The sequence below is a fragment of the Parus major genome, chromosome 1, assembly GCF_001522545.3.
Source record: "Parus major isolate Abel chromosome 1, Parus_major1.1, whole genome shotgun sequence".
NCBI lineage: Eukaryota > Metazoa > Chordata > Aves > Passeriformes > Paridae > Parus > Parus major.
The window spans coordinates 84,059,682-84,084,555 of NC_031768.1; the positions used below are offsets into that span (position 1 = coordinate 84,059,682).

At 39.7% G+C, this 24,874-nt stretch overlaps 1 protein-coding gene across 7 annotated transcripts in view; it reads left to right on the top strand.

Moving 5' to 3' along the window:
* Positions 1 to 24,874, top strand: part of TENM4 (teneurin transmembrane protein 4) — a 591,710-nt gene that overhangs the window by 453,433 nt on the left and 113,403 nt on the right. For 4 of the 7 annotated variants that reach the window (XM_015638720.3, XM_015638758.3, XM_015638785.3 and 1 more), the window contains 2 exons: positions 16,589 to 16,774; positions 23,183 to 23,209. In XM_015638720.3, coding sequence (XP_015494206.1) covers positions 16,589 to 16,774; positions 23,183 to 23,209 — 213 coding nt within the window. The remainder of the gene's footprint in view (positions 1 to 16,588; positions 16,775 to 23,182; positions 23,210 to 24,874) is intronic. The other 3 variants (XM_015638767.3, XM_015638777.3, XM_015638826.3) reach the window with 1 other exon arrangement.

The following is a 24,874-nucleotide window of genomic DNA, read 5'->3' on the forward strand; positions in this document are numbered from 1 at the left end:
TTGGCATCTTGCTCAAAATGTGCATCAGGTATGTGAATTGAGGGCTACAGAAAAACTGTTCAGGACCATTTTCTTCCAAATGCAATTATCTCTTAGAGGCCACACTGAGAAATAGTGGAATACATTGAATAGTCAGAACCTATGGAGCATCAGTCCTTTGGCTTTTGTCCTGTATTGTGTGCTCACAAAAAAAGAGATCCCAGCAATAACAGTTTCTATACCTTACACAACTGGAGTGGAACTAGGCCAGAAATCCAGGGCAGCTCAGTATAGGCAGTAAAATGAAAGGAATTTTCAGCAAAGCAACCCAAAAAAACATGCTATTAGGAGAGTGGATATAGTAGAAAAATTATGTAAACAACATTTGCACTGAGGAATTGCTATCATGAGTAAAGAGAATCAGGTTAACTGTTTGCAAGTATTTTAAGAGAGTAATTTCCAAGGATGAGGAAAACTGAATATGCTGGTGCTAAGAACATAAGAAAACCCTTTTGACAATCATCATTTAGGCTGAGTGTTAGAAGCTTTTCATAAAGTAAAATTGACTGGACTGAGGAATAAGTAGAAAAGGAGTCCTGCTCTACTTGTCTGGTTCTGAAACTAGATCAAAACTTTTGCAGATGTAGGTAGGGAAGTTATCATACATTGAATGGAAATAAGTTTGATGCCAGGCTTTTCCTTTTTCCATATTAACATCTTCAATTCCGTACTCTGCAGGTTTATTTTTAAAAGCACCATAAGAGAAAAGGTAATCATTTATTTGTAGTTTGTAGCATAGTTCATAATTGAGTCATTATTCTGTGTTTGTACAGAGGTTTGGGGATTGCAGGGATGGATTTGGAGAAAATTTTATTTCTGTGTGCAAACAGAATTCACTTTCCCTTTGTTAACCTGGAGGGTCATGTACAGATGATTTATAAGCTTTCCTTATACTGCTTTTATAAATCCATCTAGTGCAAACTTTCTTTGGCAGCATGAAGTTATTTGAGACAAACTTGAGCATCATTCCAAGACCTTTTTCCTCACTGAGCTGCTTGTAACATTCGGGTTATTGTGCCTCACAGCTAAAATCACAGCTAAGGTGATTTGTAAACTTCCATTTGTAGCCCAGACCTTTCCACTGAATTGATGACTTGATTTGAAAGACAGATTTACTCAAAGGATATGTGGTACTTTACTTGCATCGTTAAAATAGAGTGAGCAGGCATGCTATTGCATGTAATAACACACTGCTCAGCCCACTGGGGTGGAGGTTCTGTAGCAGCATCTAAAAGGGACAGATTTTTATTACCCTACAAAACAGGAGCAAACAGAAGAATTACTAAGGGAAAGAACTAAGTACTTGAGAAATCACCCTCAGCTCAGCAAAGCAGTTAGTGCTATTTAGATAGATAGATAGATAGATAGATAAATAGATAGATAGATAGATAGAGTTCAGTCACAGTGAAATCTACAGAACCGTGCCCACATGGATTTGCACCAAGGACAGCCCCTTTCATAAACCACATGGAAAGGCATACCCTGGAAACAGCATAATTATCTGAAAACCCAGAATATGAGCAAGCACAATGGATTTTCCAGCTCTTACCAACTTGAAGTTAAGAACCGTACCTGTCTATAGTGCTGTATGCTGAATTCATTTAGGTTATCAGGTAGTATGGAAGCAGTAGCTGAAGTCTGTGGATTGTCATATGTAGAAGGTAAAACTACAGCCTCTTTGAACCTTAGGCTGCATCTTTCAGCTAAATAGGTAGATTTTACCTGTCTTTAGTGTTAATCTTATAGAACACATTACTGGGTAAAACGCTCACTTTTCACAAAACAATAATATTACAGAGATTTCTGTTTCCTATTTATGTTATCTTTTTGCATTCCACTTAGCCTTCATAGACAAGCTGTGCCAGTTCAATCTCTTGTGAGATTCCTATTCTGAACTGCATTGTAGGAAAGAGTAGTTATATGTTTTGGGTTTTTTTTTTGCTTTCTGTGTCTTCCTACTGCCAATGTATGCTGAGACAGGGCTCCTGCCGTACTACCTCAGAAGTGTAACTCAGGGAAAATGCTTCTCAAGCATATTCCTTCATGATTCAAAGTTCATGTTTCTCAAACAGATTCCTTCCATGCAAGGGACAGTTTTGTACAATCAGTTTTCCCTCAGTATACACTCTTTTTGACCAATTCCCAAATACTAGAAAGAGTATCTCAGAGAAAGGTACAGAAATAATTCCAGAGATAACTTGTACTGAGCAATGCAACTGGTATTTTGATTTCTCCATGGGATAATTAAATATTTTCCCTTTTGCATCTTAGTACTGTTGCACAAGCAAATTCAGAAAAGTCCTTTATAACCCAGTTCAGCTAAAAAGTCCAAGGCAATGCTTGGTACAAGAAAGGTAATTAAAGAACCTAATAATAAAAAATTCTAACCCATTCCTCCAGTCTGCTATCACAGATCCTCTGTATCCCAGGCCATTTGGGGGCTATCTCCCTTTACTTCTTATGAGCCCTATCTGGCAACTAATGAAGCCATTATAGGGTTGGTCTCTTAACCTTTTATTTTCTGAGTGTAGTGGAAAGAAGAAAATGGCCTGTGCTGTGCTGTGAAACAGAACTTACTGTGTGATATGATCTCATTTCTGACCTATTTAAACTGGGCCAACTATTTCTGGCTAATCAAGAGGCAGCGCACCACATACCATAAGACATGTTTGCTGACTGCAGTGAAATGAATAGGTGAGTCATGTCATCTGCATTGGGGTAATGCACCATTTACCAAAGGGATCTCACTGATGCATCAGTATAATCCCAGACCCATCAAAACAGCATTAGACTTGGATGCAAAATCATTATTAAAGGAATTAAATTATCTGATGTTGTCCTTCACTCTCCTCAAATTTAAATCAGTGATTTTCACACTGTTCTGTCTTTGGTACTTGACATCTTCACATTCCCAGTATTCACTCAAATCATTGCAAAGTTGAATATACAAAGCAGCAATAGAAATTATGTTCTCTGCTTCATAAGTGTACTGACTTTTTTTGGGCAGTTGACAGTGGTTGTAGATTGACCTGCATGCAGATAAGGATTCCTTCTCATAATGACTCATACAGTTTATGCATGGTTGACATCCAGGCAGTACTTCAGACCCTTAAAAGTACACTGGAGAAGAGCAGTAATAGGAATAATACTTTGTATGTGGTAGTCCTAAATTGCCAGTGGAGACATAAAATCATGGGCTGTGGGTTTAACGATAAGACTTAGAAACTAGAATCTGGCACTCAGTAAAGAAGTAAGAAGTTATGATATTTTGCATCTCATTTTGAAAAGACTGAAAGAGCGTGCCTGGCGAGAGACTGAGGCTGAGCTTGCATGACCATATCTCATGAAATCTAGTACTTTGGTCCTATTATAGCTCCTCTCATCACTTCTGCTGCTAACATGGTTTCCTGAGGATATGGCATTTTACTTTATGACTGTCCTTTTGTCCCCACTGTGGCAGGGATGAAATGCTGTTTCCCAGTGACTTACTGACACACTTTGTTATGAAGGTCTACGATCACAAAAATACTTAGGCATTTAAAATTTGCCTTAAGCAAATGCAGATGATCAAGCTTTGCTATAGGGTTGTGGAGAACTGCCTTATATGACAGGTATTCCTAGATAAACCTGCCCTCCAAGCACAGTGGGGAAGTATTGTGGGTAGCCACAGGATAGCAGAAGATCAGCCATTTACCCACCTTCCATGACTTTACTTACTTTCAGTAGGTTGAGAAGTTGGATTTAAAATAAAACTAGCATGGTGTGTGAATCCATGTCTCTGGCTGCAGGGAAGCCATATTCTTATAAATTATTGCAGAGTGAATTTAAGTCAGTGGAAGAGCTCCTATTTGCTCTGCAGGAGTATGGATCAATTGAAGGTTATTCACAAACAATTATTAGATTTAAGACCCTGTATCAGTTAATGGTAATGACTGAATTTTTTAGTATCAATTTAGTTGTATAAATTAACAATGGTGAAAGTCTTTCAGGTAGCACACAACAGAGTTCCTTACCACAAAGTTGGTACAGTTCATTGAAACAGGCATCTTTTCTCTATTCCAATTAATAAAGAGACCATGAAGCATGAACTTTTGAAGAATTAAGCTGAAGTAAATGCACCTTTACATTGCAATGTCTTTTTTTCACCTGGCATTGTGAAGGAGACTGTTGCACGCCCACACACACACGCACACACACATGGTCACAGAAGCAGTTCTCATACATTTTATCAATGTCATACCCCATTGTTCAAACAGCACCAGGCCTAACACATGTGGGATAAAATTTTATTTCCTTGGGCTTACTGATGTCAACTTTTGAAAACAAGATCCGTTTTAATTTCATGCCATGCCCGAGGCCACCAAGATAAAAAACCATCCTTAGAGAACATTCATATAAGTCTTCCTTTAAACATGGTAAAAATGTCTCTATAAAAGATGGATATAACAGTGATATAGCCTGATGTGATGCAGTCTTGTACCATACTGTAGACCAAGACGCCTTTTAATGCCTAAGAAGATGCTGATTTTTCTTTTTCTTAGTTTTAAAACACATGAGGAAGAACAAGAAAACTAACCTCAGGATGCAACACCTGAAATTCATAAATATCTTCATCACTTAAGAAAAAGTCACTGAGCACAGCTATGTAATCAAAGGCCACTTTGAAGGCTTTTCCCATAGCTTGTAACTTGTTCATCTCACTACCCTGGTAGAGCTGTGAGAAACATTAGTCTGGGGCAGGTGAAGCAGTGTCTTCAAAGCTGGTTGTCAGAATACACCATCAAAATCTGTTCTGGCTCAATACCTAAATTGCAGACTCATTCCTGAAAGCCTTACTTTGGTCCTTTAGTGGTTGTTGAAAGCTTGGAGATGTTTTGTACTAGCAGGAATTTCAACCTCTGCCTTGCACAAGCATTACATGCTGATTTCTGAACTTGTGATCTTCTCCGTTTTGTATGGAGAGAAGCGACTCTTCTCTCTAAAGAAAAAGTATGTGCAGCCCAGTGCACACACAAGGCTCTCACAGGCTCTGCCTGGCAGATATCTGCTTTGTGGGTTGGGAAGAAATTGGGGAATCTAGAGAATCAACAGTGTTAATAATAACTATCATTGTGAAAAACATGATTTTTTTATGTAGTTGAGTTCGTGAGTAGAGATTTTAGCCTACCCATTGCCAAGATGAACTTAGCCTTTAAAGTCTTCAAAGCTTTTTATTAAAAATGCAATAAAAGACTAAAATCTGCCCAAACCTTTGAAATAAAAGTATTCAGGGAGGCTTTCATTTGAATATCCTTTTACTCCCTTTCCTTTTGTTTATTAAAAATGTGTGTAAGGAGACCCTGATGTGGTGGAAAAAAAGATAATAGTTGAAAAGGGCTGAAGTTATTTTTGTAGCGAGTCCTATTCTTCAAAAGTGCAAGTATCTTTGTGCTCAGCACATGAAAGGGACATAATAAAGGGAGGGAGAGAACTCCCACTAAGATAGAAAATACAACTTACCTTTAAAATATGGATTCCTACTTTAAATCTGATAGCTGAGAATTTTTTTTAGGACATTACCCTAGCCAACCAGAGATGCATCAAACTCTGGGTTGTGTTTAGGATCTCACTTTTAACCACTTCTCTGCTGCAGTTCATGCAGTCTTGGTCAGACACAATGACAAAGGGAAGATTGAAGGAACTGAAAACTTGTGTTCTAGCTGTCATTTCAGACTTGGCCAAAACCAGTGGAAGCAATGACATCATCAGTCTGTCTCTGACCATTAGATCACAAAGCATTTGCTCTGATTAGGTCATGTCTCAGGCTGAGAATAGTGTGTGTCCAGTCGTGTAACAAGCAGTCCCTGATTCTCATTGACCTTAGGCATTCTGTGAAGAGCAAAGTTCTCTCTTGTATCAGCAGTAATCAGTGAAAATTTATGGACCCCTACAAAGGGCAGTGGGAAGACTGTTGCCATCCCCTATTTGTTTTCTACAATGATTAGGGAAAATTCCCAGCATGCCACTTCAACATTCTTCCCTATCCTCAAATGTGACCTCAGCAGACACAACATGAGCTCAAAAGTTCTTTTTGTTTGGGTCAATTATGCTTTGTGTTGAGGACTTTTCTGACTGAAAACAGCAATGTTGTACTGGAGTCAGTGGGGCTCCTGCTAATGTGACTAGTTTAAAAAATTTCATACCACCACAAGATACTAAATTCCATGTTTAAAATAGAGTACCATTAAAATATCATGTTTTGAGGATGACGGAGCAATTAGCATGTTTTCTTGTATCACTGAGAACTTATCATTTGTATCTCTAAGACTCAGATGACCAAATTTTGGCTTCTCCAACTGCCTTTGAAAGGAGAAGCCTCTTAATTTTTAAATCTAGACCTCTGCTGCTGACTATTCCTACTTTTAACCAGGACAGTGCTGCAATATCAGCAGGGCATATACTTGAGCAGAGTCAGTCTCTGCCATGATCCACCTTGATTATGCTGGATAAAACCACTTATGGCTCAGCAAAGGTGGTTGTGAGTTCCATGTCATGGCTTCTCCACCAGTGTTCAGTCAATTCCATGCTGTTGTTGGTAGATACCTCCTGTGACTGTGACCTTACACTCCAACCCAGTCAGAACTCATCACAATCAGAGTTCCTGCAAAGGTTTATTGGATGTTTTCAGCTTCATCAGATCATATTTGAGACATTGAACTAGGTTGCTCAGAGAAGCTGTGGCTGCCTCATCCCTGAAGGTGTCCAAGGCCAGGTTGGGTGAAGCTTTGAGCAATTGTTCTGTTGGAAGGTGTCCCTCCCTATGGCAGGGGGGATAGAATGAGATGTTTTTTAATGTCCCTTCCAACCCCAACCATTCCATGACTCTATATCATTCTGAGTTAGAATGTCCAAGGTTAGATAATAAGGAAAATAGTCTGTGAGTCAGTAAAACATAATAACATCAAAACTAAGCAAGAAAAAGACAATCTAAGACCAATGATAGTCATATAGTGGGTTAGTGTCTACTAATGGGCAAAAATCCATGATTTAATAAGCTGTCTGAAGTGGATGCACTCAAATTAGTATATTCCCTCTGCCCTCTTCCAAATTACAAGATGTTCATACTCTAAAAACTATCATCACAATTTGGACTAATGAGCACTTTCTAATGATGTTCACAGACAAAAGTTAGCTCTTTGCAGAGAGCTCTGCTGCTTTTCAGTGAAGGTGATCCTTTTAGATCAGTGTTGAGGCATATGGACAGCATAACAAACAAAAACCTTCCGTAATAGCTGCTGATGCATCCCATTTGTGAGGATAGACAGGCACCTGACTTCTGGATATGTCAGCCCCTCATGTTTCATATGTGTTCTGTGTCTCCTTTTCAAGAAGATGAATAACAATAAAATTTCTAAATTATTTGGCAAAATGTTGTCTGGAAAAAAAGGAATCCATATTGGGACTGAGCTCTGAGTAAGGGAATCCCAAGCAAATCTATCTTGTGATCACTTCATCACAAGCATTTGTAAATGATCTGCTGAATTTATTTTAGAAAAAACAAAAACATACAGAATTGGAAAATAAATCAGTTCTTTTCAAGCATGAGCAAAACACTTTGCTGCTGTCAAATTATCTCTTCCTTATGGACAGAGAGGAAATTAAAATTAGCCCAGAGAAGAATCCTTCTTAGGAACGTCATTTAATATATTAGGAATTGTTTCTTTTCTGGGAAGCTTTTACATGTCGCAGAAAGCATAAAGATTCAATTAAGCATCAAAGAGAAAAATACAATCCTACACTTTGGAATCTTTATTTTTATTCAATAAATCTCTGCTCCAGGACTGAAGCCTGACAATACCTGGCATTTCATGTCCTTCTATTCAACAACAAGAGACAGTTTAAAGTAGCGTTTGTAATAATAAATAAATGGAAGATTGACACAAGTACAGAAGTAAATCACAGCCGTCGAGTGCCATAGAGGAGATGCTTTAGACACAACATGGTGGTCAGTCTTTAGCATTTAATGAAGGATGAAAGTAGAGTATAAATACTGTAGAAACTAGAAGCTGATAAAAAGCATCACAGCAGTTTAATGGTATTTCATTGCACAAAATTACAACTTTCCAGACAGGATTTGGAAGACGTTTATGCAAATATGAAGCAGGCTGAAACTGCACTTTGAAATAAGACACTTTTTCAAAAGAGGTCCCAGCTGTACCCGTGTACATTGTGCAGCTAATGGTGTACATTGTGCTCCTGTTTTCATTGTTACTGTTTCTGGCAGGAATTCCCAAGAATCCCATTGTGCTTGATCCTGTATGTTTACAGAATTAGAGGTTCAGTCTTGGAGGACAGACATACATCAGTTTAAATATATTACTATATCAAACCCCTTCATTACTCATTTTGGAGATGGAGGGTGCGTTCCAAGGCAGTTATGGACACATCTCCTGGATCTGCTCAGCACCAGGTGAGGAGCTACTCTGTGGACTATTTATTCATCTCCAAATAAGGCATCTCAGAGGCACCCCCGTTCCTTGTTTGGATCTCCAGAGAGAAATAAGACCTAGAGAGGGATTTGCAGAAGCCTTTCATTTAAACACAAAGCTGTTTATGCTAGCAAAGAACTAAATACCAGGAGAAAACTGGGGAAAAAAGCTGAAGTGGGGTTGGTTAAATCTTTTGTGTCTAGTTGAGGGCCAGAGATGGGCCCTTTCTTTTATTAGGGATTTTCACCAGCCCTTCTCCTAGATACAGCTCAACTGCTTAGAATGAAAACTCTCTCCTCTTCTGTTCTGAATGTGTTTTATACTTCCTTTTGCATACCTAGTCTTTTCTGCAGGTGCAGAGTTGCAAAATACATGTTACAGTTACATCCCTCCTGCACATGTATTGAAGACCTGTACTCCGTCCTCCTGCAGAGCTGGCAAGAATCAGCATTCAGGCCAGCTCAGATGTCCTGGTTAGGGTCACTCTGTAATGCAGGATATTCATTCCCAGTGCAGGCATTCCAGGATGCTCCTCAGGGCTTCATGTTCAAGAGGTGAAAATTCAGGTGTCCAAGTCACATTTCAAAGCCATTGCTGAAGGTCAGTGTTCTTCCTGATGAGGGGTGATAGCAAAGCTGATGGATTCATTTTCAGTGTCTAGAGAGCATCCTTTAATCTTGATTTCCTCATCCATGGAAAGAAAATAAATAGCTGTTACTTTTCAGTTATATTCAGTTTACTGAGCTGTGTAAAACACGTTGAGGCCCTTGAGTGGAGTGAGAGTCGTCTCAGTACCAGAAGTTTAATTGCACTCATAAAAGGACAGGTTTTATATTTATAGACATAAATTATTATTATTATTTCTACATTAGTAATATTTGCATATTTGATGTATGCTTTAAGAATAGAAAAACACATTATTTGTTTAGAGGCATTAAATTTTGCAGACATTGCTTTTAGGACATGATCTCTGAAGGTAAAACTATGTCCCTCGATTAATGACATGGTCAGAACTTATACAATCATTCTCTGTTCACTACTGAATCAGGATGGTTTTCAGAGAATTTCATGCTGCAGATCTGCTACAGGCAGTGACAGAAAATCCACACTTCTTCTTTCAGGTTTTTTCTTGCCCCCTAGTTTGATCCTTTCCTTATAACATTTGTAAAAAGAATGGTTTGAAAAGCTAGTGTTCTTTATGTCATCTTCAGTACAAGCACAGGAGTTCATGTCACTACAGAGTTATCAAATCACAGGAATGAGAGTTTCATAACACTGCAAAATGTGTTTTGTTATGAAGAATGTCTTTAGCACTTCATTGCTATCTAAGTCATGCTGATCACGCACCTTCTGGTTTTTTCATCTATATATTTCTTGCTTTTCCCAGATATTCCCCATAAATTACCTTCTAAAGCAGGTTGTGAAAATAAGCCTCGCTCCTCACTAAACTCAGCCTTTTAGCTCTGTGCAGTGCCCCTCTCCTGTGCTTTTCTGGATAAAAAAAAAATCTGTCTGGGGCTGGAAATGGCCTCAAATGAGCCAATTTGAAATGGGAAAATCCCAGTTAAGGCAGATTTTTAATTATTAAATTTTCTGTTAATATATGGAAGGTCAGTGGAACTGACCCAGTTTTCAGGAAGCTCTGAGCAATTTCACCTGATCTTATATTTTAGCACTAAATCCATATTTATTAAAGGATTTAGCAGACAGGTCAGAAGCAGCTAAATCTCTGATTCTGCATCACATGAATGCTAAAGAAAAATCTGCATTGCTCTTTTCTAAGCTGGAAAGCCTTAAATTGTTGTCAAGTCAATTTGAGGATATGTGGGGGGATAGGAGTAAACATGTAAAAATGGATTTGCTAAAAATGAAGCACAAATTAACATCATTATCCCTTTCCGAACTCCAGTCTTTAATGTAATGTGAAAATAATATGAAATTCTGGATGGTGGCGTTTCCTGTGTTGGAGGCTCCTGTGTCTGTTCCATCAATTAAAAAGGGCCATGAACAAAGCACTGCACTGGTAGGTTAGTGTTTGATAGGTTTCTTTTCCCACTTTTCTTCTGAAATATCAAAGGCAACATAGCAGACTTTTTGTTCTTAAAGGGACAGATTTATGTCAGTTTTTAGCAGTATATGCAAAAAAAAAATAAAAAGAGAAGTAGGTACAAGTTTTTTATTTGTATGAGTAATTGCTTTAGTATTCTAACTTCTAAAGTGCTGTTAATGGACTGTGACCTCATTAGACCTGGCTCAGTGCAAATGCAGAACAAAAAGGATAATCTTGGCCTCAGATAGTTGAGATTCTTAAACTTTAAGTGAACAACAACAGAGAGAGTGGCATGCTGATGGAGACAGAATAAAATCACATTACAGTTTTCGTCGAGACACTGAGGAGAAGTTAAGGCATATCAGCAGCCACTGTCAAGATTTTGGGTAGGATTCAAGATGGACTAGGAATTTTAAGAGAGCCTTGAGGAATTCTGAGGGAGTTTTAACAGAGCAGAGGGAAGTCCCTCCCCCAATCATGAGGAGATAATGAGAAAAACAAAAACAAAAAAACAAGAAAAGAAGAAACATAGAAACATTTGTCTGTAAAATAGCCAGCAGGTGGTTGAGTCTGGGCTCATAGAATCACAAAATGGTTTGAGTTGGAAGGGACTTAAAAAGTTCAGTTATTTCCCACCCCTCTTCCATGGGCAGAGACACCATCCACTAGACCAGGTTGCTCTGAGCCCCAGTAATGGTCTAGTTCCTGGTAGGGATGAGCAGTGATGAAACAGAGCAGGTCCTGGAACTGGAGATGAGTCATTTCTTTTTTGATTATTTGCATGAAAAATAAGCAGAGTCCTACTGGAATGGCATTTTCTTTTCCTAAGAATAATGTTTATGATAACCTAAGACCTCTGGATGAACCACCCCAAGCTCAACAATGCCTTGAGCACTGTCTACTCCAGAAATTCTCCATGGAAGAGGTTTCAAGTGAATCATCCTCTGGAACTATCTCTTTCCTTTCTTGACCCACAGAGGGCAATTAGGTTCAATTCAGCTCTTCAGGTAAGACTGACGTAACATGAGGTGAGGTTCAGGCAATGCAAGACATGACTCCAAGACAATAATGTGACAAAATCCCAGATGGGAACATTGAAACTAACTTGATTCCTTAGAAAAAAGTCTGCATCCATTAATCAGTTACCATCCATCAGTGCCATCTGGTAAGTACAAACATCAGGGAGCAAAATACAGGGTAATACTCAAACTCCAAATGTTTCTCACAGAGGTGCTTGTGTTGATTGTACTTTTTTGAGGACATTAGACTCATATTTGCTTTTAGAATTGGGCACCAGATTTAGTCAGAGGATCCCCTCTCTTCAAGGAGCTAGAAACAGCTTTGAGAGCTGTACTGTGAGATGAGGTAAAACACAGTGCACCTCTAGGAAAGGATAAGGAGTGGCTAAGCTGTTCATACAAACACTGGATGAGATTAAAGATAAAAGGAAATATTTAGTCACCTTTTGGGAACAGCTGGTGTGAAAATATTTAACAGGCAGGTCTTTTATGCACAGGCAGAGCGTTCTAACTAAGCTTAAATAGGCAGGAGCAATATAGTGCAGCTGGCCAGTCTGTGAATATTGTAATAGGAGAATTAAAAGCTTTCCTTCTCATTTGCTCATGCAGCTCAGATGGTAGCTAATCATGTCCTCTAATTTTAACAACAGAATTGGGAAATGTACCAAAAAAATGAAGCTTGTAATAAGAACAGAGGTGACAAATTCTATCCCTGGGACTGAATGACAAAGAAACAATTCACCTGCCCTTTTCTGTAAAACAGCATTAGCTGTCTTATTCTGTCTTATTCTGTCCAAAAAGACATGTATTTAAGTGGAAGATTAATCTGAAATTCATTTTGATCATTTCTTGAGTGCCACCAGAAAAGTAAAAGCTACTCTATTTAATCACCCATTAGAAAGCTGTGAACATTTAAGAGGGCTGTGTTGTAAAGGACCAGGGCACGTAGCACTTGTGTGTTGTAAGGTTATTTAAATTGTAGGGTACCCATCTATCTATCTTTAAACTGGCAGCTAAATGGAAGATACAGAGAGTTTTGAGAGTTCCTGGCTCCTGGTTCCTGTCAGAAATAATTAAACTACATTTTAGGGAGACTGTCGTAAGTAGTTTGCTTCTCAATTGTTTTTCACAGCTGAGAGTCTGTATTACAGCTCTTGGGGCCTGGAAATCCAAACCACCTTATATGTCCATTATATACGAATTATACATTCATAACCTGGAACCTGCATGCTTTTGTGGGCATGGGTGGTGGTTTGGCTGAGGTCTCAGCTGGGTGGGAGATGAAACCTAAAATGTTCGCAGCATTCCCTTTTTGGGTTAGCCTAAGATCTGTTTGTTTATACCATACAGTGCATATCCCTGGCCCAAATGTGCAAGACTGTTCCTTGGCAGCATATTGTCTGAGAAAATTTCAGTTGGGACATAAATGTCCCAGGGGATTTTCCATCCTTTTTCATAGGAATGACTGCACAGAGACTCTGCTTTTCAGAACAGAATTTTTTTTTTCTTTCTCTCTTCACCATTTTTGAACGCACTCCATTATCCTAGTTTGACACCTTTAAATAACTCCAGGAAGGCTTCTGACAGTCACTGTTCCTATTATCTCTGGGTTTTTTTCCTCCACTACCAATCTGTAGACATCTGATGTTTCCATCTTACCTATAGGACACAAGACTGCGGATTGGAACATCAAGAGGTTCATGCACCTGTCTCAGAGTTCACATTCACCTGTGGATCCATCACTTTCCTTCTGTATGCCTTGGTTTATCTGAAAGGTGCTGCACTGAGTCAGGGGAACCCTCAGTATCCATATAGACCTGGGGATGAGAGGTTGAGAGCAGCCATGTGGAGAAGGACTTGGGGGTGGATGAAAAGCTGGACATGACCTGGCAATGTGCTCTCACAGCCCAGGAAAGTCAGTAGTGCCCTGAGCTGCATCCAAAGCAGCATGGCCAGCAGGACAAGGGAGGGGATTCTGCCCTTCCACTCTTGTGAGACCCCACCTGGAGTGCTGCATCCAGCTGTGGGACCCAGTTTTTGGGATCTCCAGTGGGACAAAGATAATCAGAAGACTGAGGCACCTCTGCTATGGGGACAGACTGAGACAATAGGAGTTGTTCAGCCTGAGGGACAAAAGACTCTGAGACTTTATTGTGACCTTTTTACTACTTATAAGGGAGATAGGGACAGACATTTTAATAGAGCCTGTAGTGATAAGATGAGGGATAATTGTTTGAAACTAAAAGAGGGTAGATTTAGATTAGATATAAGGAAGAGGTTTTTTACAAAGAGGGAGAACAGGATATAATGAAGGTGTGAAGTGACGAAGCTGGCATCCTCTGGATTGCGTGGTAAACTAGGAACAAGAAGAATTACAACTTATTTGATATTCTGAGATCAAAGTTCAAAGCCTATGAATAAGGAATGCAAACGAATAACCAGAGAAGGGATTGCAGTCTAACTAGAGTAGCCCGATGGTAAAAGCATACTGGGAAGCACCAGAGGCTGCAACAATAATTTTTGGAGTTAGACCTTAAATACCAGTACTCTCAGACTTTGTAATTTCTCAAGGTATACCTTCTCAGTTTGCTGAAATTTTAGCAGCATAAATCTAACTTTTGATTTTTTTATCTGCTCTTCCTTTATCCTCCCCCAGATTTTGTTTATCAGGTCAGCTGAGGAGAACCAATTTTTTATATTTTTTTTTTGCATCTTTACTGCTATATTAACCAACTTGCAGGTCCTGTGTGTTCATCACCACCCTGACCAGCCCACGCTCCATTGCAGTGCTGTCTGGCAGTTGGGGAAAAAAGTAGAAAACACACGTCTGAGCTCCAGCCCTTCAGCAAGTCAATAATTGCCCATCCCTTATGCTCTTAGCAGGTACTGTAGTATGATATTACCTCCCTCGCAGCTAGGAGCTGTGAAAATCTGTGTCTCGATGCCAGATGCAAAGTAAAAACTTCTGACAGCAAGTGAAGCCCTTCCTCAGCCATGCCTTTATTGTTTGATAGTGTAATTTCTACTTTCTTACAATAAATACTACATTAGATTCTATTACATCTCAACAGGAAGTTGTGTGTGCACATGCTCTGTTTAAGTACCCAAGATAGCCAAATACTTTTGCAAGTTTAATTCTAAATGATACAGACAAGTTCCTGAGTGTCTTAAGCCTATTTGAACTCAAAAGTTCTTTCGCTTGGAGACTTAAGCATATAGGATTGTTTGAGGGGGTTTGGAGACATCCATGATGCTGCAGTAAAATGAGTTTTACTGGAAACTGTTTCATCATCCTGAGCTTTTTGGGAAGCAAGTGCTAGGTATTGTTCTCATGACATGTTTGAAAAATGAAGTGTTTTCTAGACTTGCAAGGCATTACTGTTTTTCCTATCATAAATTACTGTTCCAAAGAACTCTCTGATCCATTTCATCATAAGGGGCTGAAGATCTCACAGCTTTCTGCTGTGGTGCACCACTTTTCTCCTGGAGCTGAAGTGGATGTTCTAGCCCTATATCAGGAGCATATCAGAAGTTCTTGAACAGCCCAAGTGTCCTGTAAATGGGGTATTCATTAGCAAAAGACTAAAAGCAACATATGTACAGCTGAATTTCAGTCAGGTGTGATGTTAATGCAGGCTGAGTAGTTTTGAATATTTTATATGCAGCCAGTGACACAGAAAAAAATGTGCACTGCAGAGTACACTGGTACCCCTTTCTGTGCTTCCAGCCCAGCCCTGCTCAGCATTTCTTCTGTTCACATCTCCGTGTCCCCAAAAGGAACTGTGTCCTTACCCTGTAAAATCTATAAAACGGCTCAGTGAAGCAGAAGGCTTGAGGTCAAAACATTTGGGAATTTAGATGCGCCAGGCAGAAGTCAGAGAGAAGACCTCATAGGCTGAAATACTGTGAATTGCCTCTCCTTCAGCTGAGGCAGGGAGAGTGTAGTGAGGGCTTATGAGAGATGTAAAGTAGCAGCCAAGTAATAAGTCTGGAGAAGAAATAGTTGCATTTCATTTCATCTGCATCAGTATTTGGGCTTTGTTTTTTTTCCTTGAAACCAATTCTGTGTAGTAATGGTGGTAACAGGCACTTCAACACCTGATTCATGGGTATATCTTCTCCACCAAGTCTCTGTTATTCCAGACAAATACAGCGTAGATAAAAACACATCTCCCAAATTCATGCCAAGACTATGCCAGGTTTTAGACAAAAGTCTAGTGCTGGCAAAAATATGCCTGTGTCCTCAGGCCTACTGAGGCTCAGGGTGGTTTGGGAAGGCCATCGTCCCTGAAAAGGCAAGGTCCTTTAGCTCTTTGCTTGTTGGAGGTAAGTATTAAAATATCCGGCTGTGACTCTTCTTCCATTAACTCTGATAAGACTTGAGAACAAGCACCATCCTATCAGCTCCAGTGCATGTGGCTCACAAAAGATAGTTATATCTCTGAATGTCTGAGAGGAGATTTTTAATGGGGTGGTAGGAGAGTAGGGACATAGGAGATGTGCAGATTTGGTAGAAATAGAAATATCCTTTCTTAATTTTAAAGATAGAAGTATTATAATGAATCCCATCCCTGGAACCATGGTTTAAGAAGTCATAAACAGGCTTTCCCAGCACTTAGCTTTAGCATCAGTAGTTTATCAGCACATTGTTTCCACATTTAACCAGATTTTAATTAAATGTGACTTCCGTTCTGCTTATTGGAAGAGCCTTCCCCTTTGGATTTGCACATCACAAAAGCCCGAGGAGTGCAAGAAAATTAGAAAGCAAATAGGAGGATCAATCACAGCAGACCCTTGCAATCCATGTCCATTTCTTTTTTGTAATATACTTATTAGATTCCTATTGTCAGGAAGGATTAGCGTTATGAGCTCTAGGAATTCCTTTCATTGCCCCATAAGGCGAGGTAGTGAAGTGTGTCTGCTTTTCTTAACAATAACACTCTGGATTTTCTCCCTCTCCCTTCTCTCTCTCTGCACATATCCCCTCCTCTCTGTTGTCTCCTCTCCCACAGAGATTTGTGCAGCGGACTGCGGAGGACATGGCATTTGTGTCGGAGGCACCTGCCGCTGCGAGGAGGGCTGGATGGGCACAGCCTGTGATCAGCGAGCGTGTCACCCACGCTGCAATGAGCACGGGACCTGCCGGGATGGCAAGTGTGAATGCAGCCCGGGCTGGAACGGAGAGCACTGCACTATTGGTAGGGAGAAAGAAAACCCGACTCCTTTTAAGAGAATAATTGATGATCAGGGAGGAGAAAGGGTGCATGCTTAATTGAATATCTGTGACTTAGTGTAGCATGAGCACCTTTGTTCTTGGACTTCAAATTCTGATATCATACATTTTCATGTGGGAACAAGACAAAATGTCCTTTCATTTGCTGGTGACATGGCTATATATATTTTTTATTATCAGACATGAAGTACACCTATGTGGTGTTTGACAAGCCTTTAAATGTCAGCTAGAAGCTTTTTTTAAAAACATCCCACTTACCTCTCTTAAGAGGTCTTTCTGTGGCCTCCAAGACTCCTCTGCACTATGGTGACAACATTTTTAGAAACATGCATCTGATTTTAAGTTTTCTTTCCTTTTATTTGCTACATTATTTGCACTGTCACTTTGCTTGCCAGTATAAAAGAGGAAACTGCAGTCAGATGATTTCTGGCTGGTATTTAACTCTGTCTTGCTTATCCCTGGTCTGTTCTGCTACCTTTCTAACCATTTCACTTCCCTCTCTCTTTGCTTCTGTATTCCTCATGCACTGGCACTACTCACAAGCTCTCTCTGTCATGTGTCTTATTATTGATGTTATTAATAAGAAGCCAATAATATGCCTAAATCATGCAAAGAGGTTCAGTTCTCATATTAAGCAATTTGCAGCATCATTAATGAACTGCCTTGGCTTCACCTTTTTCCTTTTCTCACTTAACTACTTAATGCATTTTCCCTTCTTCCTTCTTTCTGATTGCCATGCATTCAGCCTCTTCAGTTCCCCTTCCATAGTCATGCTATAAAATCAGCAACCCTAAATTCCCCAGATACCTTTTATTGTATATTAATAGAAAACTCAATTAGTGAATTCAGTTCTGTTCTCAATAATGCCTTGGTGGACCTGAAAAAAATCAGTTGACTTTAGAAGAATTGTTCCAGAATGAAAATTCTCCTCCAGCCATTTTATTTTAATCAGCTTCTTTTAAAGACAAGAAAATTTACCTCTATGTTACTTTCATTATGTCATGATAACTGAAAATCACACTTCATCAAGACTAACCACTAGAAATACCTGGGCAAATATCAGCATAATTATTGTGTGGATTAGCAGCTTAGTTATATGAGGCATCGCTTCCCTTGCTTGAGCACCAGGTGCATTTGCACCCACGAAGACAGGAAATGAAGCCTGATCTCAGTATTTTAATTTCAGCATTAGGATAATGGTACAAACCATATCTGTGGCTCAATTCTACTTATCATTTATTTATGCTAATGTCACCCTATCACATTATGGTCTCCACATGCATCCCCCTAATGAAAAATATCTAGCTTTTAAAACTTCCTCTGTCTCATCAGACATTGCATTCTGCTTTCTTGTCGATGTCCCTAGCAGCTTTCATTTCTTTTCCTGAGAAAGGGATTGAAAAACCTACCTTTCTTAAATGACTTTAAAATTAAAAGAGACCAGTCCTGTGTTAATTGAAATCCTCTATTTCTGCAATAATATTTTATTGCCTTTTATTCAAGCAGTTTGATTAGGAAAGCAACAAAGATTCATGAAAGTGTATTAAAAAAAAATTCAGCAAGAGGCCCAAGATCCAGGGGATAGCTTTATATGGAACTCATTTATGCAGAGAAAAAAAAAAAAAAAAAGCCTGATTCATCCCCTTAGTGCCATTTTATTAGTTCTGCTGTAAAACCAAAATGCCATTAGTTCAGTATATGATAATTCTGCACACAGCTGATACGCCTGGACAGTTTTCGAACAACAAGCTTTTACCTTTCATGGTAATTAAATTTATTTGTAGTATTCCTCACTCTAAGTATAAATGTTATCATGGGGAAGGCCAGCACTGCAATGCAGTCAGCATTGAGATTTTACTGGTGCACACTCTCATTTCCTGTGCTGCTACCTTACTGTTGCAGTACTGCCTCGGTTTAGGAATCATTCTTTGATACTTAGAGTGCTGGAGTAATTCTGTTTCTTTTCACTTTCCCCCCCCTTCTCATCTCCTTGCATGGTGATTTAGCAACAAATTTGTACATAGTCTCCTGCCTCTGAAGCTGTAAACACTATTTCCTACAGAATATTTCATTGATAAATGTGTAGAATGTAAAGGAGATTTGGCAAAGTTGTAAATACCCAAGAAAATTGAATGGCTTTAGTAGAAGTAATAAGCTAGTTATGTTGGTACAAATGAAAGGACATTGACTTGGAATTACATTAAGTATGTGGAAAGCATTCCCTTGTCCTTGTGTAATTTCCCTGCATGGCAAATTGTTCTGTTGATGGTAATTCCGTATATGTCTATGTCATGGCCCGGTTTGCTTTAGCACTGACAAGCATAAAACCCCATTGCTGAAGTGATGCTTTACCAGTATTGCCGTGTGTGCAGGTAACACAGTAGAAATGGACAATACCAGTAAGGGACACTTCTTCCATTTTCCTGTCAAGCATGTGTGAGAGTAAGACATCCTTTTGTTTTGTAGGTCATAGGAGGCTCTTTCTTACGGTGTTCAAGGTACTCTGATTCCAGTGGATTAATTTTGTTTGCTCCTACAAAGAGTTGTGTCGCTGAATGTACTATCTTGATTGCTCACATTCAGAGATTACATTAGAGTAACCCCAGTTAATTCCCAACTAGGAAATTGATGCAGAAGCTTGCATTCATCATCCCAATTCAGCAAACTTAGTGCAGGAGGGTAGAGCAGAAAACTGCAGGAATCCTGAAACGCAGCTAGAAGGGTTCTGTCAGTTTCTGAAAGGAACAAAACACACCATGACAACAGCGTCAGTGCCAGACTCCCATGATGGGTTCTCCAGCATGTTCCAGGTTCATCCCTACTTAGAGACATTGCAGCAGCTCAAGTTTCTTCTGTTCTGGCCCAAACTATATCTGAGCAGCATGGTGGGTTTTAGGAGCATTGAGTTTAAAGATGAAATAAACCCTCTTATTGTGGGCTCTGAAAGGCCAAATTACAGCTCAGTTGTATAGTAGGCTGCTCTAAGAGTTTGAGAAGCAGCACTGAAAATTCCCTGGGCTCAATAAAGAATAATAGAATCACAGAATTGTTTGGACCTTAAAGATCATCTAGTTCCAACCGCTTACAGGGATAGGAAATCTTTCACTTCACCAGATTGCTCCAAGCCCCATTCAATGTTTTCTTGAACACTTCCAGGGATGAGGCATCCACAGTTTCTCTGGGAAACCTATGCCATTGCCTCACCACCCTTACAGTAAAAGATTTCTTCCTAATGCCCAATCTGAACCTGTCCTCCTTCAGCTTAAGGCTGTTCTCCCTTGTCCTATGATTACAAACCCTTGTGAAAACTCCCTCTCCAGCTTGTATGATTCATCCAGGGTTATTTTGAAAAATAATGGTGGAATCAGGATATTCACTATCCTTGAACAGCCTGGACACAAGACCAAGGCCACCTCTGTAAGTTTAGTTGCTGCAGCTTAATACTTCAGAGTCTCTGGAGAACTGAGGAGTCAAAAGCTAGCTCTCCAAACACTCCACAGCTTACCTAGCAGGGTTTCAAAGCACCTCAGTGCCTAATCCCCATTGATCTACACAAAAGCTACATGTTTAACTCCTTTTGGAAATCCGGTCCTGGCATGCAGGGTGATGCATGCAATAACAATGCCCAGACAGACAGGCAGACAGCCTGTCCCACCCTGGCTTCTGCTTACATCTCCATCAGCCTGGGGTCTGTTTTACGTAGCAAAACTCTGATTTTTGAGAAATCTGCCCATTTAAGTTTGCTTTTCAACAGTCCTCTTGCATAAGTAATCACGCATGTTCTGAATAGCTGAGGTTCTAATCAGTGCCTCTCCATTTCTGCTGGAGCAGCTGGAATCCAGACAAGGGATTTTACAGGTGGATCCTGGTCTCTTTCCTCCAGCTTTCTAATGCATCACTTGTGCTCTTTGAATCCATAAAGCAACTCAGTCCATGCATGGCCCAAGATAAAAATAAGCCTACCAGTGCGGAGAAGGTTCTTGCTATGTTGTAGATGTGGTGCTTTGAGACAGGGTTTAGTGATAGACCTGGGAGTACTGGGTTACTGGTTGTACTTGATGATCTTAGAGGTCTTTTCCAACTTTAATGATTCTGTGATTCTACCCTCTGACCAACAGTCACTGCTCAAGTGTATCCACAGCAGAAGCTGAGTTCTGTGTGACCCTCTGGCACTCACTCTACGTGGTTGAGATGGGTACCTTTGAGCAAGAGAAGACCATGGTTATAGCAATCATTGGAAAATACACACTTGCTGCTTTGTTCTGACATGATCTTGAATCAATCTGAAGGTAATCTGGCCTTAAATAGTTTGGCAGCATATTTGCCAGTAAATATTAAGCACAGAAGAGCTTCAAAGACAGTGTTTTCCCTGACCCTGTAGCATAAACTTCTTATGCTGTCCTTGGATCAGCAGTGGATATTTACTTTCTCCTTTCCTTTACACTTGTGTAATCTCAGTTTAACTCCAGTGATTTCCCTGAGGCTCTGTCCATTTCACCTCATAGGAAAGATAAAGGGAAAAAGAATATTTGGGAAATGAAGGAGAGCATAGTGGGAAACAAGTCCTCCTCAAGGACCTACCTGCATCATCTCTCGCTTCTCTCTTCCCTTCCTCTCTGTGAGCCAAGAGAAGTACTTGTTATCATTCCCAGACAAAGCAAACCAAGTTAGCTCAGGCTGGTGAAACAGGGGCTTTCACACTAAAAAATGGTCACAGGAGCTCCTCCCATAGCAGCTCTCAAGTGGCTTCTAGCAGTAGGCTGGTGACATCGAGCTGAGTGTGGTGGTACATTTAGGTGCAGAGGACACCTTAGAAAAGTAGCTTTTCTTCTAAACTCCTGCATAATTTTTCAGCATGTCCCACATGCCCACAGGGTTTACAAAGGAGTGTCAGTAGGGAATAAGCTGATACTTAAATGCTAGAAGTTTAGACTGTATGGGTTTAGAAAAGAAACATTCCTGCTAGTCCTGTAGGATGCCCCATTATTTTTCACATTGCAAGAAAACCCTGATATGTAACTGACACATGGTTGGCACTGGCTGTTGCCTTCACTGCCATCAGCTGCACAGTGACTGCCTGAGTTAACAGGTTGGGCTGCTGTGGATGTCAAAATCCAAGAAATACCTTCCTAGGCTTCAGCCACCATCCAAGCAGATGGTGATGCTGTGCTTCCTGCATCGCTCCCACCACATCAACATGATTAATTCACCTCTTTGCCAAGCCTCATAACTGCCCTGCACTCACTAGGTGAGCTATCCCAGCCCTCTCCACTTACTGACAATAGTTCCTATACAGATCCATCACATTCACAGGATGGAAAAATAATTCCTGCAAGGGCAATGACCTCCCAGGTGGACAGTCTGCCTGAACGAACCAGAAACAAAAACTTCTTCAAAAAGTACCAGGACACAACTGAGGCTGAGATTGCAGGGAGCAGACAAGAGAACAAGGGAAATAATGTTTAAGTAGGTATTGAAATAGAGAAATACAAGACTCAGAGCCTCTCTTTTATTAATAAAGACCAGGTGGTGTTAGGACGGAGAGTGCCGCCTGCTGGCATGAACGAGGGCTCTCTAAGGCGGGACATGTCTTTGCCACCAGCTTTCTGCTTGACACCACAAGATGAATAAAGTGGTTTTCCAAATCGGTGTTCCATGGGAATTGGGTATATGACTGATCCCATGACACCTACAACTTTATTTTTTTACTTTCTCTTTAGCCCTCCTTGAAATTAATATATTAATACTTGCCTATCTGGTAGAGTTGCCATGAGGTTAATTTAATATTTGTAAAGTAATTACATCTGGGGCTAGAAAACACTGCATAAATGCAGTATATTACCATTAGAAAGATCCAGGAAAAAGCCTCTACAAGTCTGGTAAGGTCACAGAACTGTGCCTTTTTGTGTGGAAAAATATAAGACAATCAGGTAAGGTGGAGGACTTTCAAATATCTCTGCTTTCCTAATGAAATGCAAAGCAGTCAGTAAAGTGGAAGGAGACTTGCAAATGAGCAGAGCATTGCAATATCCTGATATATATATATATATATATATATATACACACATATACATATATACCTATATATATATATATATAAAAGCACATAAATATATATATATAAGTTTCCCGGTTTTCTTCCAATCTTAATGAGCAAAGATGACTGAATGCCTTAACACAGCCTTCTCAAGCCATTTGACTGAGGAGCACTGTGCTCCACCCTTCTTCCTTTTTTCTCTCCTCATAATCAAGGTTTTTCTTTTCGTATCACAGCAAACTCTCCTTTGCCTTTCTAGCACCTGCACAGTCTCGTAGTAAGCCGCAATGCACTTATTCAATCCTACCTTAAATGTCCTGTCTTTTATCTCCCAAGCTCACTATCTGGATAAGGTAGTGAAAGGTATGCTCTTCCTTCCTATTTTTCCTATTGTCTTTGTGTTTCTTTTTTAAAAATGCACCGTGAACATGCTGTGTTGAGGTTGCATCTCTTCCTCATTGTCACCAAAGTGGTCCCTAATGTCTGGAAGGGTGAACTTTCCAGTCATTTAGGTAGGAAATACCTCTGTAAGTGCTGTGATCCTGTGTTAACATTGTATTAGTGTTCCTACCCATTCCCTTGTCCCTGCCCTCCCCTCCAAGTCATCGCTCATCCTCACCCTTCTCACTCAGGTAAGGCAAGTCAGGAGAAAATAAGTGTCTGTGAATACAGCAGGAGCCATGTACAGTGATGTGTTTTAATTAAATGTCTGTGGTCCATTTTGTAACACAGGTGAGTGCACTTTCTGTGTGCAGTCTTCATGTTTTTGATCCACAACTGCCAACTCTTACATGAAAGCTTTAACTAATTATATATTGGGGTTTTTTCCTAATACAAAAATGTTATGATTCCAAAACCTCTGGTTGCATAAATCTGTAAGATCTGTAGAAATTAAGGATGCTGCATTAATGTACACTAGAGCAAAATCCAGCCTTATGCTCCTGTTTGTCAGTGTAATGCAAGTCTAGGACCCAGGTCTTTCTTCAACAAAGAAGAAAAGGAATTGAACTGTTAGAGAACAGAGATCATCTGCTGTTTAAAAAAATAAAAATCAGTTATTTACTAATCAGAGCAATGAGCTAAATTACTTTAGGACTTTTTAATAGAAACAGACAGTCCCACAATGCACTTAGCTTTTGAAAAATATTGAAATAGCATGCATATGGTTAAATACAACCATATGACAATAAATATAATTGAGTTGGACTTAAATATTTTTCTACATGTCTGATTTGACACTAACAGCAACACAGTGTTGAAACCACACAAGCATTATATGTTTGCTGGTTAAACAAACCAAAAATCAGGATGAACAAATCAATTTTTTTTCTGTAGTATTATTCTTCTTTTCCGGTTTTAAGTAATCAAAAATAGCAGCTGTAAGAGGCTGAGGATGAAGAGCAGATATGTTCAAATATTGGCTCCATGAACAGTTAAAATGAAGTCTTTGCTATATAGGGCTTGTGTGGTGTGACAAGAAACATGGTTGCTCTACTGACTTCACTTCTCTGGGTGAATTTGCAATTCAGTGTTTTGCTTTTTTTTTTTTTTTTTTTTTTCCATTGAGCATTAAAGGCAGATTCAGGAACAACTGCAAATAGGAAAAATGTTTGAACAGACTAATCATAATGATGAGGAAATGTCCATAGTTCAAATATTTCCACCTTCCACTGAAGGTGGAATGCAACAACTGGTAGCTGTCCTTGGGCGCCTCTTTATGGATCAATTGATTGTACAGTGGTAGTTAGTTTTCTCTCATTGCTTAGCACCAAAAAAAATCATGCTTGACTTTATTTAAATTAGGAGGAAAAAGTACATTCTCTTTCTTAGATCGGGGAAAAAGGATGATTTATTGTGCCCTTATGAAGTAATCATGGTGGCATCCTCAGAGAAGGATATGGGCCGTCACTAGGGAGCATGATCAGAACCTACTGTTAATGTTCCACATCTCAGGAGTTTGCATTTCAAAACCCCAGGACTTCTCCTTTTCATCTCAACGTGTGTTGGAGAAGGTTGCACCAAAAAGTA